We start from the raw sequence: 17,074 nt of genomic DNA, 5'->3' as shown, positions 1-17,074 counted from the left end.
TTTAAGTACTTTAATATTTTAAAATTCCATAATAAAATGATTTATATTGCAGAAGTTTCAAAAACAGATTTAACTGCACTGCACCAAATAAACAGTACTATTAACAAACCTTAGAAAATTACTTTAAGGATTTCATTTGAAATTAATTATTTTATTCTCTATCTTTCCTCATGAATATGAATTAATTCATTCCTCAACTATTTGTGACATAAAAAAAGGCGAAGAATGTCCCCCCCCCTTCAAATCTACCAAGCAGAAAATAAGAGTAGAAGGCTAACATACTGACTTCCAAAGGCATGTCTGGAAACTGGTTCACAGGTGGTTATCAGTATGTATATGAGGACAAAAGATAACAAGCCAATACTGTACAGTATTTTGACACCATATTATTTCCAATGATTATTTAATAAAAGCCTTTTTTAAAAGTCTAAATTCTGAAACAATACTTTTGTAAGAGAGCAATTAAAATTAAAATAACTTAACATTACTACCTTACAACTAAATTCAGTCATTGTGCACTCTAGATACTGTTCTAAATCCTCGATATATTCCCATAAGGAACAACCACAAGGAACAGTAAAGTGAAATTAATTCTTTTATGTCACAAAATGAATTCAGTCTTGAAAAAGGGAAAGTGAAAAATCTGGTATATAAAATCTACCAAATCTTTCCAAATGGAAATGAAATGAGATGTAACTATTATTTATAAAGTACTTTGTTTTTCTTGCAAGTTCCAAATGCTTTAATTAGGTATTTGTTATTTTCACCACTATGCCTGAGTGCCCAACACTTTTTTCTCAGTGTAGTTTTTTTCTTCCAATGAGTCACTCCAGAAAATGCCAAAAATGAAGAAAAAAATAACAGTCGTGTAAGATAAATTACAACTACTGCATACCATATCTACTATAATGAATGCAACAATTTTCTCAGTAACAGCAATTGGAAGAAATATGAATCTTCACCTACAAATTATCCTTTATTAAATTTCTCTACAGCATTTGTCTAAACAAATAATCACTACTTTGGCCTTATAATTTGGCTGGGACACCCATCACTACAAGCAACGGAAAAAAACTATTCTTGATGGCTCAACTCAGATGGAAAAACCATCTATCACAAGTTATTGTGTAAGACCTCAGCACTCAGTTCTTGTGATGGAAAGTGCAGGTTAGCAGAACATATTTAATTAGGCTTGGCTCTTTAAAATATTAAATACTCAGTTATAATCACATTACAGCTTTGTGTTATAACTGAAAACACATGAGAAACTTCAAAGTCAACATTTCCTCATTTCATCTTTTTCAAGCATTAGAGTCAATTAAAATGCTTGAAAATATATTAAAAGTTCAAGGTAAAAGAATTAAGATATAATCAAAATAAAAAACTGAATAAGTGTTTTAAGTTATTGCTCCTCACACCATGACATTTTCCACACAATTCTACAACTATCTGAAACCTGTACATCACTATAAGGTGACTGACTGATTGACTGATTTTCTATTCTTTAGTATTTTTTAACTAAAAAGTTATCTTTACATACTACAGGCAGTCCCTGGGTTAAGAACTAGCTACATTCCTGTGTCTTCAAGAATCTGTAGGTAAGTTGGACCAGGTGCATACAGTTCTTATTTAGCCCTACTTTAGTGCAAGGAGCTCTGGTGGCACAGTGCCTAAGGCATCTGACTGCTGGCCAGAAGGTTGGCAGTTCAGACTCACCAGTCACTCCATGTAAGGAAGACTGGGCAATCTACTTCCTTAAAGATATACCACCGCAGAACCCAAAGGGGGTCACTGTGAGTAGGAATTGACTTGGTGGCAGTGAAGTTGCTTTTGGTTTTATTTAGTGCAAGAAAAGGCTCAAAGCCTTTTCAACAATTTAAAAGCTGCCCTTCCATCAAGTGAAGATGATTGTGATGAAGAATTTATTGGGAGTTCACTGGTTCAATCATTTTCAAAGTGAGGGCAAATTTATGTAACATTAAAGAGCAAATGGAAGTTGTATATTAATCCAAACCCAGGGACTGTCTGTTAATGACTGTTACTAACTAACAATTTACTGAGTACCTTTTGGACTCAAAAGGAGTTCTGGTGGCACACTGCCTAACGCATCTGACTGCTAACCAGAAGGCTGGTGATTCAAACCCACGAGCCACTCCTCGGAAGGAAGATTGGGTGATCTACTTCCGTAGTGATACCGCCTCAGAAACCCAAGAAGGGGTCACTATGAGTCGGGTCTGACTCAAAGGCACCTAACAACAACAACATACATTGTCCCAAGGAGTTCTGGTGGCACAGTGCCTAAGGCATTTAACTCCTAACCAGAAGGTTGGCAGTTCAATCCCACAAGCCACTCCATGTAAGGAAGACTGGGCAATCTACTTTCATAAAGATTTACCACTTAGAAGCCCAGTGGGGGTCGTTGTGTGTTGCAATCGACTCGATGGCAGTAGGTTTGATTTTTCTTCTTGTGTGTGTGTGGGGGGGGCTATCCATAGCCCTAAACTTCTACAACTTCCCTTGATCATAGTCTAGAGCCAGCCTCTCCCAAGGACAATATATCTGTCTCCCAAAATCAGTAAAGAAAATAATCTGTTTTGATCACAGAATTGCTTTGTGAAGGGCTCCTTTAACATTCTGAAATACCTTTTTTAACAAACCAGTGAGAACAGAACGGGCTGTGACTGACCTACTTGGGCCACAACCCTCACCACCACCAAGCAGAGCTGCAGGTAAAAATCAGAAATGACTGGAGCGTAAAGGTGCCTAAACTATCAGCATACGAAAGAGATCAGTAGCCTCCCAAACTGAGAATGTCACCAGCACCTACTTAATATCGGGTCACCACAGAGCCTGCCCTAGCATACAACAAATCTTAGAGCTAGGGCCTTAGGTCATTTGCTTTACAGAGGATTTTTACCAGGGTAGGTGAGCTGTCTGTAGATTAAAACAAAAATTAACTATCAATTCCTTGACTGACCATAACCAAGACTACTAATATTATTGATACCTTTGACTAGATGAACACTTGAAATATTTATTGTAATGAGGCTTGGGTAAAGCATCAAATCCTTCGTTGTTGCTGTTAATCTTTCAGTGGCTAATTTTATAAACAAACTATCAAAAAGCAAATAAGATCTTCTTTAAGATAAATTATAAGTAAGAAACGATACAACAACCATCAACAAAGCAAGTTTATTTAAGAAGGTGGAATCTCTTGTCATTATCTATTTACCATGAAATTTTCCTTTTTGACTGTCACTGGACAAATTTCGCACCCCATAAAATGAAAAGGCAGTTTGAGAAAGAACAAAAACATGGCTGGTGGATTCAAATTAGCCAGTTTTCAAAACATTTGATTCATAAATTTATAGTTTTTAATATCTTATATAAATTTGCCAAAGGTTTTCTGATCACTGTTCAGCTAACAAAATTTGTTTTCCTTTAAATTATTTCTATTTAACCTAAGAAGCAGCAGAGTTTCAGCCCAAGTAACTAAAGTTATTTGCATGAGAATAGATGTTGTATAGTTTTAGAAGTGATTTTTATACACAATAACACACATATTCCTCACAATAACCCCGTACAAAAGGGCTTTATTAGTCTTATGTATTAGGATAATGAGATTCAAAGAGTTGAAGAAGAAAATCACACTAAGCTAGGACTCCATCACAAAGACATCGATTCTGAATACTGGCTCTGAAAATCCACCTTAATCCACAAAGGCCTCCTGGACTGGAAGAGGAGAAAGCGTAGCTGAGAGGTCCTGTGGTGGCATCCAAAGAGTGGCGCTACCAGGAAAAAGACCAGGGTTTGAACTCACAAGAGGCTCAACCAGTGCCACCTGCCACCAGGGGGCGTACCAGTTCCAGTTTCGTGAATATCCTGTGGGAAAGTCTTAAAAGTCAGGGAATCCGGTACCAAGCTACCTCCCCTACAGCAAATCCTCACCAGGTTTCCAGGATATGAAATTGTCTACATAGAATAGTTACAAAACTCTAGTTATGTGTTTAAAATTCAACTTTTTTGGCACTCAGGATGCCAATGACCCATTGCTGTGGAGTCAATTTCGACTCATAGCAACTCTATAGCACAGAGTAGGAACTACCGCCCCCCATAGGGCTTCCAAGGCTGTACAGCTTTACAGAAGCAGACTGCCACATCCTTCTCCCGGGAGCAGTTGGTGGGTTGGAACTGCTGAACCTTCAGTTAGCAGTCAAGCACTTAACCACTGTCCCACCAGTGTTCCTTACACATACCTAGTAAGAAAGAAAGCAGAAGAGGGGGATGCTAGTAGCCCCATGGTTCTCCAATGTGAGTGCCCACCAGCACTTTATTATTTTTCAATTCCAAATAACAACCAAACCCAACCCCACTGCTGTTCAGTCCACTCCAACTCCTAACAATTATGTAGGACAGAGTAGAACTGCCCCACATAAGGTTTCTTTATGGAAAGCAGGTGGTGTCACAGTTGTCTCCCATGGAAAGGCTAGTGAATTCAAACTGCATCCTTCCAGTTAGCAGCCAAGAGTCTAACCCCTGTGACACCACACACCACACTGGGCTTCCTTTGGGTATGAACATATGACTGAAAGAAAACTCAAAATCTATTCATAAAACTGTGTTACCTTCAAACAAAACAAAACTGCCAAGTATTGCCATTGTTTTGGGGAAAATAGTTAATGTGCCCTACCATCTCACCTCAAAATCTCCAACCATATTTTGAAAATAATCAGCTTTTAAATATTTATACCAGTTTAATGACAGAAAAAGAAAACATTAACAGATTTATCAAGCCTTTTCATGAGACACAAAGCGCCATTCCTATGCTGCCTTTGGAGGCCAAAAATTAGCAAGCTGAGTACAGCTCCTCCATGTGAAATAATATGACGGCATCAGACAGACCTCAAAGAACCTAAGCAAGTCTGGCATTCTAGGTAGGCTGCTCATCACCAGAATGGAGGCGGGAGTGATCACAGAGGCAATTCAATTCAAAATATTAGAAGAAAGCAAATCTAGAAAGTCTCATCTTCAGATCAATTACTGAAGTCAGCAGAGGTAGTCTACCACAGTGAAATCCCAAAAGGACCAAATCTACTGCCACCAAGTTGATTCTGAGTCACAGCAACTCCCACTGCATTTTCAAGATTGTAGATCTTTACTGAAGTAGACTGACTCATCTGCCTCCTGCGAAGCAGCTGGTGGGTTTGAACTGCTGACCTTCTGGTTAGCAGCCCAATGCCTTCTTTTAATCTAAAGATGTTCCCAAGACTCATTATCTATAAAGTTATCACATAGTATTGTCTCTTCATACCATCCTTGAGTGTGGAGTACACCAGAGACATAACTCAGCTATGAAAGTCAATTAACTCCACTTAAAATTCCTTCAAACAGCTCAACTCTGCATTACGTAGTTAAGGAGAGAGAACCCTGCTGGTGTAGAGTGAGCTACCAATCAGACTTAAAACTGCGTAAGTGGTCACGTTAGTTTTTGTTTCTCCTCAAGAAGAAAGTGTAAGTGGACCTCACACAAGTCCTTCACACAACAAGGGAAAACCAGGAATATGCCTGCAACTCCCATAGCCTCAGGTCTGAGCACTGTGAAGCAGAAAAGAGGCCTTACTGTGGGGTGGAAAAAGCTTTCTTCAGGTAGGAAATTTGCTACCAACTTAACAAAACCCAAGTTTGTGCCATTTAAGAGTTTATTATAAAACCCTTCAAAATGTGCTAATTTGCCACTGAACACTAAGCATAACAGGAAACTTAGCCTGATTAGTTATATAAAAACCTAGCCAATAAACCCCTAAAATAGAAAGATTGCTTCTTATAACATAAGCAGTAAAAAGTTTCCAAAGGCATAACTTTATGTTTATTGTTTAGCCAGAGCCCATGTAATATGCATCTTTATTTGTAGACATTTTTCTTGAAAAATGGTGTTTTATAGATAATCTATTCATCATTTGCAAATACTTAACATGTCACTACAGAAAAAAGAAAAATTAATACTTAAAATTACTTTCAATATTTCACGTTTAGCCAGCTGCATAGACCCACTCAAACTGTTGATGGCAGTACCCAAGCAAACAGAATTTTTTATGCCTAATCAGACAAAAGCTATTATATAAGCAAATTCTAACACTGAGGCACGTGGCATGACTGAAACGGCTGCCCCAGATCTAAATTAAACTCGATTTTGAATCAAACTGCAGCTTGGCCTAAAATCTCTGCTTCTGTTGCTCTGAAGAGACAATTTAGTTTCTTATAAAAGTTTAACTGTTTGCAACCCAAACGAAGCAAGGGTCAAGATTTTAGCCTGTGCTCACGAGGAATAATTTGTTAAAAGATGCTTGTGAGAGTGCTTGATCCTTGAAGAATGGTCAACAACACCCTTGTAACTTTTTGCCATATACCCCTTGTGTCCAGAGCCCTTTATTTACCCCCCTCAAAACAAACCCCACTCTCTTCTTGCAATTTAGACCACTACAGTACCCTGTCCAGGTGTTAGTGTGTCTCCCAATTCATAAGTCTCTCTACCTTTCAATAAAACTCTTTGCTTTCATTTCTAACAGATTATAAGGCTGGTGCTTCTCTAGGATACTACATACTTCAAAGAACTAAAAAAAATGTGCTAAGACTTACTTGCTACTCCTGATGCAAGTCCATAGAGCAGCCCTCCACCATCAGACTGCTGAGGGAAAACATGGGCTCCTGGAGGAGGTGGTTTTTCTTGTCTGATAAAGTTATACAATAAAGTTTTCACAAGTTTGCTGGTGTAAGAAAGACTATACAAAAGAAAAAGAAAATTAAAACTCCCATTTACTGCAGTCACTTCATTCTGTATAATGACACAGAAAATTTTGCCATTAATAAAAACAGACTAATGCAATTCAAATAAATCTAGCATTGTCACACAGGAATGAAGGCCATGGGTTCTGTGCTCAGATCTGAGGTAATTCTTGCTTTGCCTCTTAGCATGCCATAAAACACTGATCAAATCACTTAAAACTCTCTGAGCTTCAGTAACTTCACCTGTAATCTATATAAAAGCTCAAGATATTGTAAGTTTAGTGTATAATATACTGCCTGGCAGCTAGAAAATGGTAGTAATTTTAAAATAATAAGACTGTACTTTTTAAGTATGAAATTTATGCATGCACAGAAAAATCCATACATATGTAGAGATTTTTTTTAAATGTTAATACTTTTCACTTTCAAGTAGGAATGGGAGGAGAAGGGAGAAAAATAGGTAAAAAGGGTTGTGTGTCCAGAAATTGGTGATAAACCAATTCCCAAAATCCAGAAGAAAACTCTAACAGACTCTTGGACGTACTATGGAGCTTTTCAAATTACGGCTTCCGAGATGAACCTCAAGTCAGTAAAGAGCATATTATGGCTTAAATATTTGGCACATTTTATAAAAATCTAACAATTTAGAAAATAAATATACACCATTCTCTATTTATGACAAAGAGAATCTCAACTCTTCAGGCCCTATAAAGAAAGAAATGCTGAGAGCCTCTGAACAAGGCTCATATCCCTTCCCACAATGCCAAGCACTGCCTCCAGCCAAAGTGAGTCACAGTGTCATTATCAGAGATGTGTCTTCAGATAGGGGGTTATCTGAACACAACAGGAATGATAACAGAAGTCTCAAACTTTCTGTCTCCAAATCCTAGGCCCTTTCTCTCGAATCAGTGATTCTTAGATATGTTACAAAGAGCCCTATGTCACAGTTGTGATCAAGGTAGAAAGAAGTTACCACCCCATAACCAAGGCAGCAAGAAGGAGGTAGAGAAAACAAAGCTCTCAACTTCTTGCATGCTTTAATCCAAGCTACTTTATTTGGTACTTGTTTTACAATTTAAAGTCCCATGAAGATTAAGTCAACAGGAAAGATGCACAGATGATGCACATCTATGTGCATTTCTTTAGTGCTTATCTATTTCCATACCCACCAGCTAGGGGACTGAAAGCTTTTGCTCAGCATCTTGTAGCCCCAGATCCTAACACAATGCCTGGCACAGGGTAAGCACACAATAAGTATCTGTGGGCTAAACAAAGGTAGGCAAAGTCAGTTAACAGGCTGTTAGGCTGTTGGAGTAGTCTAACTGGTAGCATAGTGGCTAAGGCACTTGACTGCTAACCAGAAGGCTGATCGTTCAAACCCACCAGCCACTCCTCAGAAGGAAGATGGGGCAATCTACTTCCGTAGTGACACTGCCTCGGAAACCCAAGGAGGGGTAACTGAGTCGGGTTGGACTCCACGGCACATAACAAAAACAACAACAACCACATGGTGATAGTTACAGTAGGACTGGTGAGAAGGGGAAGATATAAAAATAATTTTGAATGAACAAAATGAGGAGGGAAAAAGAAGAAAAGTGACTTCAAATTTTCAGTTCTATAAAAGCAACCACTAAAGAAGGTAATAAGCTGGGGAGTGAGCAGGGCAACGTGTGAACAGGGAAAACAGAACCTCCCCCTTATTCTGGGCTTGAAGCAATGACAGGAGGGCCAGAGCAAACACGTGGCTGGAGACATGGGACAACCCTCACGTGAAAGGACAAGACTAGAAACACAGACTTACACAATTATCTAGGTAAATGTTAAAAAGAAACATACCATTGACCCCGCATCAAATACTTGTGACTGATGCTCTGTCGTAAAACTTCTTTGTGGAAGAGTTGGCAGGAAAGGAAAACAACCATTGTTGATATAGCTTCTACTGATATTTCATATGTAATATCTCTGGAGAAATGAGGGGAAGAAACAAGATAATGATTACTTTGAATGATTAAGATACTGCTCTCTTTAAAACACATTTAAAAACACAAATCCAAATATTCAACATTTTTCTCCAAAAAAAAAAAACAAACAAACCTAATTTACTGCCATTGAGTCAATTCCGACTCAAAGCGACCCCCATTGGGTTTCCAAGGCAGTAAATCTTTATGAAGGAGATTGCCCAATATTCCTTCCCCAGAGTGGCTGGTGGGTTTGAACCACCAGCCTTCTGGTTAGCAGTTAAGTGCCTTAGGCACTACGCCACCAGAGCTCCTACACCACCTTCTAGGTTATGAAAAAATACTAATATGTTTAACATAAAAATCAAGTCAAGAGAAAACATTACCCTTTCCCAGACATTAGCTCTTGGATGTCAATCTGGTATCCCATTATTTCCTTATTTCCCACAGGGCTTTGAACCAATCATTCTGTTGGACCCCTGCTGAGACTCTGCCTTTCTACCTCAGACAGACTGCATCAGAGTATGAACAAGAAACAAATCACTACTGTTATATTCAGTGTTATCTATTATGAAGAACTATTACCCTCTCAAAGGAGCTCTGATGGTGCAAGTGCCCAAGGCATTTGACTATTAACCAGAAGGTTGGCAGTTCAAACCCACCAGCTGCTCCATGGAAGATGGAGCAATCACTTCCATAAAGATTTACCGCCTCAGAAACCCAATGGAGGTCACTATGAGTCAGAATGAACTCTATGGCAGTAAGTTTGGTTTGGTTTTTTATTACTCTCAAGAGAATTAAGGTCTTTTAGAAAAACAGTCATAGATGAAATACAAAAAGAAAATAAAGTTGCCAGTGAGCAAAGAGGTCAAGAATAAATGCATCAAGAAATCTTTAGTTACTGCAAAAGTTTAGACAGGATTAGCATGGAGAACACTAATATGTAAAGACCAGGAAATGGAAATCTCAACAACACAGCAAAAAGAGTAACTCCAAAAGATATCAAAATATCCTGACAGAACTAAAACATTCATGGAAAGTCCAAAGGAAAATACTTAACATCTATTTAGGTGAAGGCTCATTAAGCAAATTAAAAATGACTTGATTCTAGAATTGGGCAAGCTTAAATTCAAACCAGATATTTTAAGGATTTACTGGTCCTAGAAGTATAGGAAAATTACATGAAACAGCAGAGGCCCATGCAAGTGACCTTAATGTATAATGAATAAATCTCAGTTCTACTCAGAAATCGGACTTTTAAAGAAACTGCGTAACAATTCATTTTTTCCCCTAAAATTTCCAAAACTACTACTGTATACATTAAGCACACGAAACTCAATTCTTGTATTGGTTTCTCTTTTTAATTGAACCTAAATGACTTCCTAACTTTCACCGAAGAAACTGTAGGGAAAATTTCATGACAAGAAATACAGAGCTAAAGATCACAAATGAATTCACAGACGGATGATAGAGTATACACTAAAGATCATGAATGAATTCACAGACGGATGATAGAGTATACACTAAACGTCCTGAATGAACTCACAGATGGATGATAGAGTATACACTAAAGATCATGAATGAATTCACAGACGGATGATAGAGTATACACTAAACGTCCTGAATGAATTCACAGATGGATGATAGAGTATACACTAAAGATCACGAATGAATTCACAGACGGATGATAAAGTATACACTAAAGATCATGAATGAATTCACAGATGGATGATAAAGTATACACTAAAATACAGTCTGAGCTTTTCTTTTCTCACTGTTGTTATTTGCCGTCGAGTCGGCCCCGACTCATAGCGACCCCTCCTTGGATTTCCGAGGCAGTATCACTACGGGAAGTAGGATTGCCCAACCTTCCTTCCAAGGAGTGGCTGGTGGGTTTGAACCACCAGGCTTCTGGTTAGCAGTCAAGTGCCTTAGGCACTATGCTACCAGAGCTCCTCTTTTCTCACTAGGGAACAAGAAAACAGTAACTGTTTGGTCCAAGATGCTGTAATATACAAAATCTTCTTGAAAATCATCCAGGATGTGGACAGGAAGGATGGTTGTAGATGGGATAGAGGTGAAACAAGAGTGGTCATGAGTTGATAATTACTGGAGTTAAATGATGAGCATGTGGGGGTTCTTTACTATCTCTACATTTACATGTCTGAAATGATCAATAATTTTAAAAAGTTTAAAATATGAAGTAAAAAATTGATCAAGAAATGACTCAGGACCTTGAGTTTCATGAAGAAGTCCCCTCCCCCAAAACTCATTTCAAGCTCCTACCACAGTTCCTGGCAAATAGCAGGTATTTGTACAGTTCCTTAACAAATTATTCTCACTCAAAACTCACTGCCATCTAGTCAATTCCAACTCATAGTGGCCTTCCTTGGGTTACCAAGGCTGTAAATCTTTACTGAAGCAGTCTCATTTTTCTTCCATGGAGGAGCTACTGGGCTAGAACCACCGGCCTTTTGGTTAGCAGCCAAATGCCTTAAGCACTACACCACCACAGCACCTCAACAAATTATTAGTTGAAATGAATTAATGATCTAAAATTTTATATTTAATAGATTTGATTTGTTAAGATGTTTGCTTTGAGAAGTTAGACATGTTCCATCAGGATTGTATTTAGCTTTCTACTGCTGCCATTAACAATTCACCACACACATTAAAATAACACAAATATATTTTCCTTAGTTCTGTAATCAGGAGTCTGGTGCAGGTCTCAACAAGCTAAATCAAGACATTGGCAAGCTATATCCCCTTCTGTAGGCTCTAGAAAGAATCTATTCCCTAAATCATTAGGGCTGTTGGCAGTTCCTTGGTTGTGGGACTATAGGGCAACAAGATTCTCTTTACCTATGACTTTCTGTCCCTGGGTTTGTAGTTCTGCCAAGATGATTTGCTATACGGCCTTGGAAACCCAAGGAGAGGACGCTGGGAGTCGCAACTGAGTCAACAGCAGTGAGTCTGGCTTTTTTATTTTTTAAAACCTGCAAAGGGATGGGATAGTTTATGCAAATAAGGTACATAAAACCCTTGTGGGCACTGATTACTATGCAAACTAGGTGATTCTGGCCCATCTAGGGGACTGATCAGTTTTGCCATCCTGCTAGGCTTAACACAGCCAATCTCAAAGAGGTTGAAGGAGAGACTTCACTACCATCAAGAAGAGCTAGGAGCAGAGTATGACCTTGGGACCCAGGGTTCCTATGGTGAGAACCTCTTAGACCTGGAAGACAGAGAGAGCTGTAACCTGGAGACAGCATGAAATGGTGCGAGATGATACAAGCAGCAATAAACCAGGAGACTGATACAAGATAACTGACCTCAGTGGGCTTCCCAGCCTACACCTACAGAGCAAGGCAAGCTGCAGTAGACTCACCAACCCACGGAGCAAGAGGGCTAAGCCTGTTGGCAGAGTAGGGTGCCTTCAGACACTTACCAGCAGAGTAAAGAGTTGTAGCATTTGCTCAGACAGGGTAGAGGCCAAGCCCAAGCAGAGCCTGGTAGGCATAACCAAGAAGCAGCTGAGTGTCATCCTGGTTGGAAGCTGAGTGAAGAACTTTATTCGGATTTGGGTTCTGTTATCACCAAGTTGATCCTGAATTGTAACTTTTTATTTCCCTACAAACTCCGTAACTGTGATGGTCTGTGAATTCTGTATGGACACTGCAACGAATTATTGAACCCAACAGAGAAACAGAGAGTGCCACAGGAAGGACAACTGGTATCAGAATTGGTTTTATTTAAAAAAAAAAAAAAAAAGTTTCAGAGTGTATATGTATCTGACTTCTACCTCATGGGAATCAGTCTGGTGTTGATGGTGACTTTCATTGCCCCCTTGAAATTAGATGAGTTCTGACACTACTATATTACGAGAACCCAGATGCCCATTTTATTGTGGCTGTAAGTGGAGGGCACATTCAACTTCCAGAGGTCCCCATTTTTGGCCTGGGACCGACCTCCTTCTTCCGTCTTCAAGCCAGCAAGGGTAGGTAGGGTGCTTCTCACGCCACACTTTGCTTACCCACTCTTCTGCTTTCCTCTTCTACCTTGAAACAACTTACTGCCATTGAGTCGATTCTGACTCACAGCAACCCCCTTTGGGTTTCTGAGGTGGTAAATCTTTATGGAAGTAGATTGCCCAGTCTTCCTTTCAAGGAGTAGTTGATGGGTTTGAACTACCAACCTTCTGGTTCGCAGTCAAATGCCTTAGGCACTACGCCACCAGAGCTTGTATATGTAAATTGGGCCCACTGGGATAATAGAGAGCAGTATCTCCATCTCAGGGTCCTTAATCTTAAGTACATACACAAAATACCTTTATCATATAAAGCAACATATTCACAGGTTCTCAGAATTAGGGTGTGGATTTTTTTGCTGCGGGGGGCATTATTCTGCCTACCATAGGAACCCAATAAGAATTAAACTTAAGTGCTAATTTCAATAAGAGCCAAGTATCTGTCTAACATGTACCATGCAAATAACACTCATGACTACTTTACTAATCTACCAGAGTTGTACTAGAGGTAGAGGGGTGTGTGTGTGTGTGTGTGTGTGTAGAAGGCTAAGACTATAATAGTGAAATAAATGGATTAAAATAGGCTCCAACAAAATGGCTGAGTAAAAATAATTTAAGTACACAATGAAGCACAGCTTCAAATGACATACCAAAGGTATTAGAAATTACTAAAACAATACTTTTTTTTCTTTCCCCAAAGATGTCAAGAGCCTAACTGCCAATTTTCACTGTCTAAAGAAACTACCTACAGCCACAAAACAACTTTGGTGCACAAAGTGTGACATGTCCATACAGCAACAACCACCCAGTAGCTATCGATCCACTTAGAATAAAAGACAAAGTCCTTAACTTAGCCTGCAAGACACCATATGACTTCTGATTAACAATCCTGCTTCATCTCCTGCCACACAACCTCTGTCCTTGCTCAGTTTGCTCCAGCTACAATGACCTATTTAGTGGTCTTTGGATACACTAGCATGCTCCCACCTTAGGGTTATATGTGTGCTATTCCCTTGGATTAGAATGCCTTTCCACCACATGGTGACAGGGCTCCCTGTCTAACTTCATTTGGGTTTCTGTTGAAATGTCCACTCCACAGAGAGCTCTCCTTTACAGTCTTGGCTAAAATGCCACCATACTCTTAGCATTTTTCTTCATTGCACCTATCACATTTTGTTACTGTATTATGCATCAATTTGTCTGTCTGTCCCACCCTCCCCCACTCAAATGGAATTTATGTCTTACTCACCATTACTTCCCTAACACCAAAAACAGTGGCTGACAATAAGTACTCATGTATTTGTTGAATAGTCTTTTTCTACTATGCTGAAAGATAGAAGTGAGCAATTAATGTTATTTTGGGTTTACTAAAACCAAGAAACATACATCCATTTATGCATAAATTTTACCTGATGAAATGTATCTGAAACTCCCAGCTTGCAAGCACTGTTTCATACTTTACTGTCTTGCACAAAAATTCACTAGACTCCTGGGGCCACAGTAATGGAACTAACTAGCAACGGCAAAAATAATTACTCAACATTTGTTTGGAACAAGACTAAGGCAAAGCAGCCCACAGCCCTCGTTTAATCCATTTTCTATCATAAGCGGTATTGAAGAAGATTGATGCTTTGAAAAGTCTGCTTCAAAATAACAAACCCAAATTTGAGTTCCATCCATCAAGGAAAAAAATCATATAAGCGAAAAAACTCTGAAACAGCCATTTAAGAAACACATTTGGAAGACACTCATGGGTGAAATGCAGCTATCTATCAACTACTACTTCCCAGTTACCACGTTCCCTTTTACTTCCCAAACCTTGTGATGATGGCTCCAGCCTCCTGACCCAACTGCTTGCCTAACTCATGTTATTTCTCTTTCAAGACTCTGGACTACATTTACCTCCTCCAGGAAACCTTCCTTGATCCAACCTGGGTAAGTGTTCCTATAATACATTTTGAACACCAGTATTAATACTTTTCACACTTTGCAATTTACATTCTACACTTATATTATGTAAGATTAAAAAAAAATGCTGAATAAAAAATGCAACTAATGTTAGAAAATAACTGCAAAGTGTAACAGAGCATAGCTTATATATTAATGTGGAGAACCACATAATATTTGAAGACAGCACAGAGGTTGGGCTACTCCCACTTCCTGCAGTAATGAATAGGAAATTCAGAAGGAACACTGGGAAGTGGCAGGGAAGGCAAGAGAACACGTCCTAAAACCATGAAAAAGCTAACAAAATAGTGAGGAATTACAAGGCCAAGATTCAAGGCACTAGGAAAAGTTAGACAGGTCAAACTGACATTTGGAACTTTGGTTCAGGGCATTTTTACTGATCTATAAGAGGTAGCTAGGAGCCCTGGTGGCACAGTGGTTAAAGGACTTGGCTATTAGCCAAAAGGTTGGCAGTTTGAACCCACCAGCCACTCTGTAGGAGAAAGATGTGGTAAACTGTTTCTGTAAAAATTTATAACCCTGGAAATCCTATGGAGCAGTTCTACTCTGACAAGGAGCTCTGGTGGCACAGTGCCTAAGGCATTTGACTGCTAACCAGAAGGCTGGAGGTTCAAACCCACCAGCCACTCCTCTGAAGGAAGGTTGGGCAATATACTTCTGTAGAGACACCACCTCAAAAACCCAAGGAGGGATCACTATAAGTCGGATTCAACTCAACAGCAGTAAGTTTGGAGTTTGGTTTATGAGTCTGAATTGCCTCGTCGGCAGTGGGGCGGGTTTGGGTTTTTCAAGAGGTGGCCGAGAAGCTCAGCGATGCTTTTGACAGGCTTGAGCATCCAGGGACCATAAGCTGGATAGTCGAAGACCTGCCAAGGGTGCAAGCTCTGGTACTCACTCCGTACACAGCAATGGGATTTCCAAAGGGGTCATTAACTTGGGATAAGAGTGAGTGGGAAGTAAATCAATTCACTCACAGACTACAACAGCCCAGCTTTAAATCCTTTAGATAACCAAAAAATTTCAGCCCTGAAACTAAATTAACATGGTTTAAAATTGATGGTCACCCCAGAAACAAAATCCTCTTTACAGAAAGATAAAACCATTGTAACCATCAAATTATTTCTACAACTTCATAAATACAAAGACTGTTACATAAGAAAAGCTTACCCTTCCCTCAATGTTATTTCATGTTTCCCTCTTGTCTTCTGCTATAAAATTCAGCATCAAATTAATGGTAAAACTTAGCCAACTCGGCAGCACATACCTCTTCTAGGTCTCAGAGCCATTTTTTCCAATAAGCCACGTTCCCCAACCCCATCTCCTCCCCCCTTTTCCTTGTTTTACTTTTCTCTAGTGCACGTGCTAACCATTAGACATCCTTTATGTCTCACTATTTGTCCCCATTCCAAAGAAAGGTAATCCAAAAGAATGTGGAAATTAATCAACAATATTATTATCACACACAAGTAAAATTTTGCTGAAGGTAATTCAAAAACAGTTACAGCAGTGCATTGACAGGGAACTGCCAGGCATTCAAGCTGGATTGAGAAGAGGACATGGAATGAGAGATATTGCTAATATCAGACAGATCTTGGCTGAAAATGAAGGATACCAGAGAGATGTTTATCTGTATTTTATTGACTATGCAAAGGGCTTCAACTATGTGGATCATCACAAATTAAGGATAACGATATGAAGAATGGGGATTCCAGAACATTTATTCACGCTCATGCTGAATCTGCATGTAAAGAAGCAGTTCTTTGAACAGAACAAGGGAATACTGTGCTGTTCAAAACTAGGACAGGTGTGCATCAGGGGTATATCCTTTCACCATACTTATTAAATCTCTATGCTGAGCAAATATTCTGAGAAGATACATGTTATGAAAAAGAATATGGCATCAGGATCGGAGAAAGACTCATTAACCACCTGTGAAACACAGATGACACAACCTTGCTTGCTGAAAGCAAAGAGGACTTGAAGCACTTACTGATGAAGATCAAAGATAACAGCCTTCAGTATGGATTGCATCTCAACATAAAGAAAACAAAAATTCTCACTAGATCAATAAGTAAAACTATGATAAAAGGAGAAAAGACTGAAGTTGTCAAGGGTTTCATTTTACTTGGACTCACAATAAACACTCATGGGAGCAGCACTCAGGAAATCAAATGACAAACTGCACTGGGAAAATCTGTGGCAAAAAAACTATGCAAGAAGAGACAGGGCAAGATGGCGTACTAGGAAGAAGGATTGCACAGACCCTCTTCAACAAAGAAAAGGGAAACCAATTAACACAGACACAGAAGATAATCTTGGACCCCTGAGCCTTGAAGGA

General features: G+C 39.2%; 1 protein-coding gene across 1 annotated transcript in view; it reads right to left on the bottom strand.

Annotated features, from left to right (window-relative positions):
- DYM (dymeclin) overlaps positions 1 to 17,074 on the bottom strand; it is a 490,131-nt gene that overhangs the window by 358,758 nt on the left and 114,299 nt on the right. The window contains exons 6-7 of the mRNA XM_042781387.1: positions 8,620 to 8,745; positions 6,637 to 6,779 (exon numbers count right to left, since the gene is read on the bottom strand). Of these exons, the coding sequence (XP_042637321.1) occupies positions 6,637 to 6,779; positions 8,620 to 8,745 (269 nt within the window). The remainder of the gene's footprint in view (positions 1 to 6,636; positions 6,780 to 8,619; positions 8,746 to 17,074) is intronic.

This window comes from Orycteropus afer, unplaced genomic scaffold, assembly GCF_000298275.1.
Source record: "Orycteropus afer afer isolate SDZICR_OR568_19922 unplaced genomic scaffold, OryAfe1.0 scaffold00113, whole genome shotgun sequence".
In the NCBI taxonomy this organism is placed as follows: Eukaryota; Metazoa; Chordata; class Mammalia; order Tubulidentata; family Orycteropodidae; genus Orycteropus; species Orycteropus afer.
This window is presented reverse-complemented; position numbering and strand designations above follow the sequence as displayed.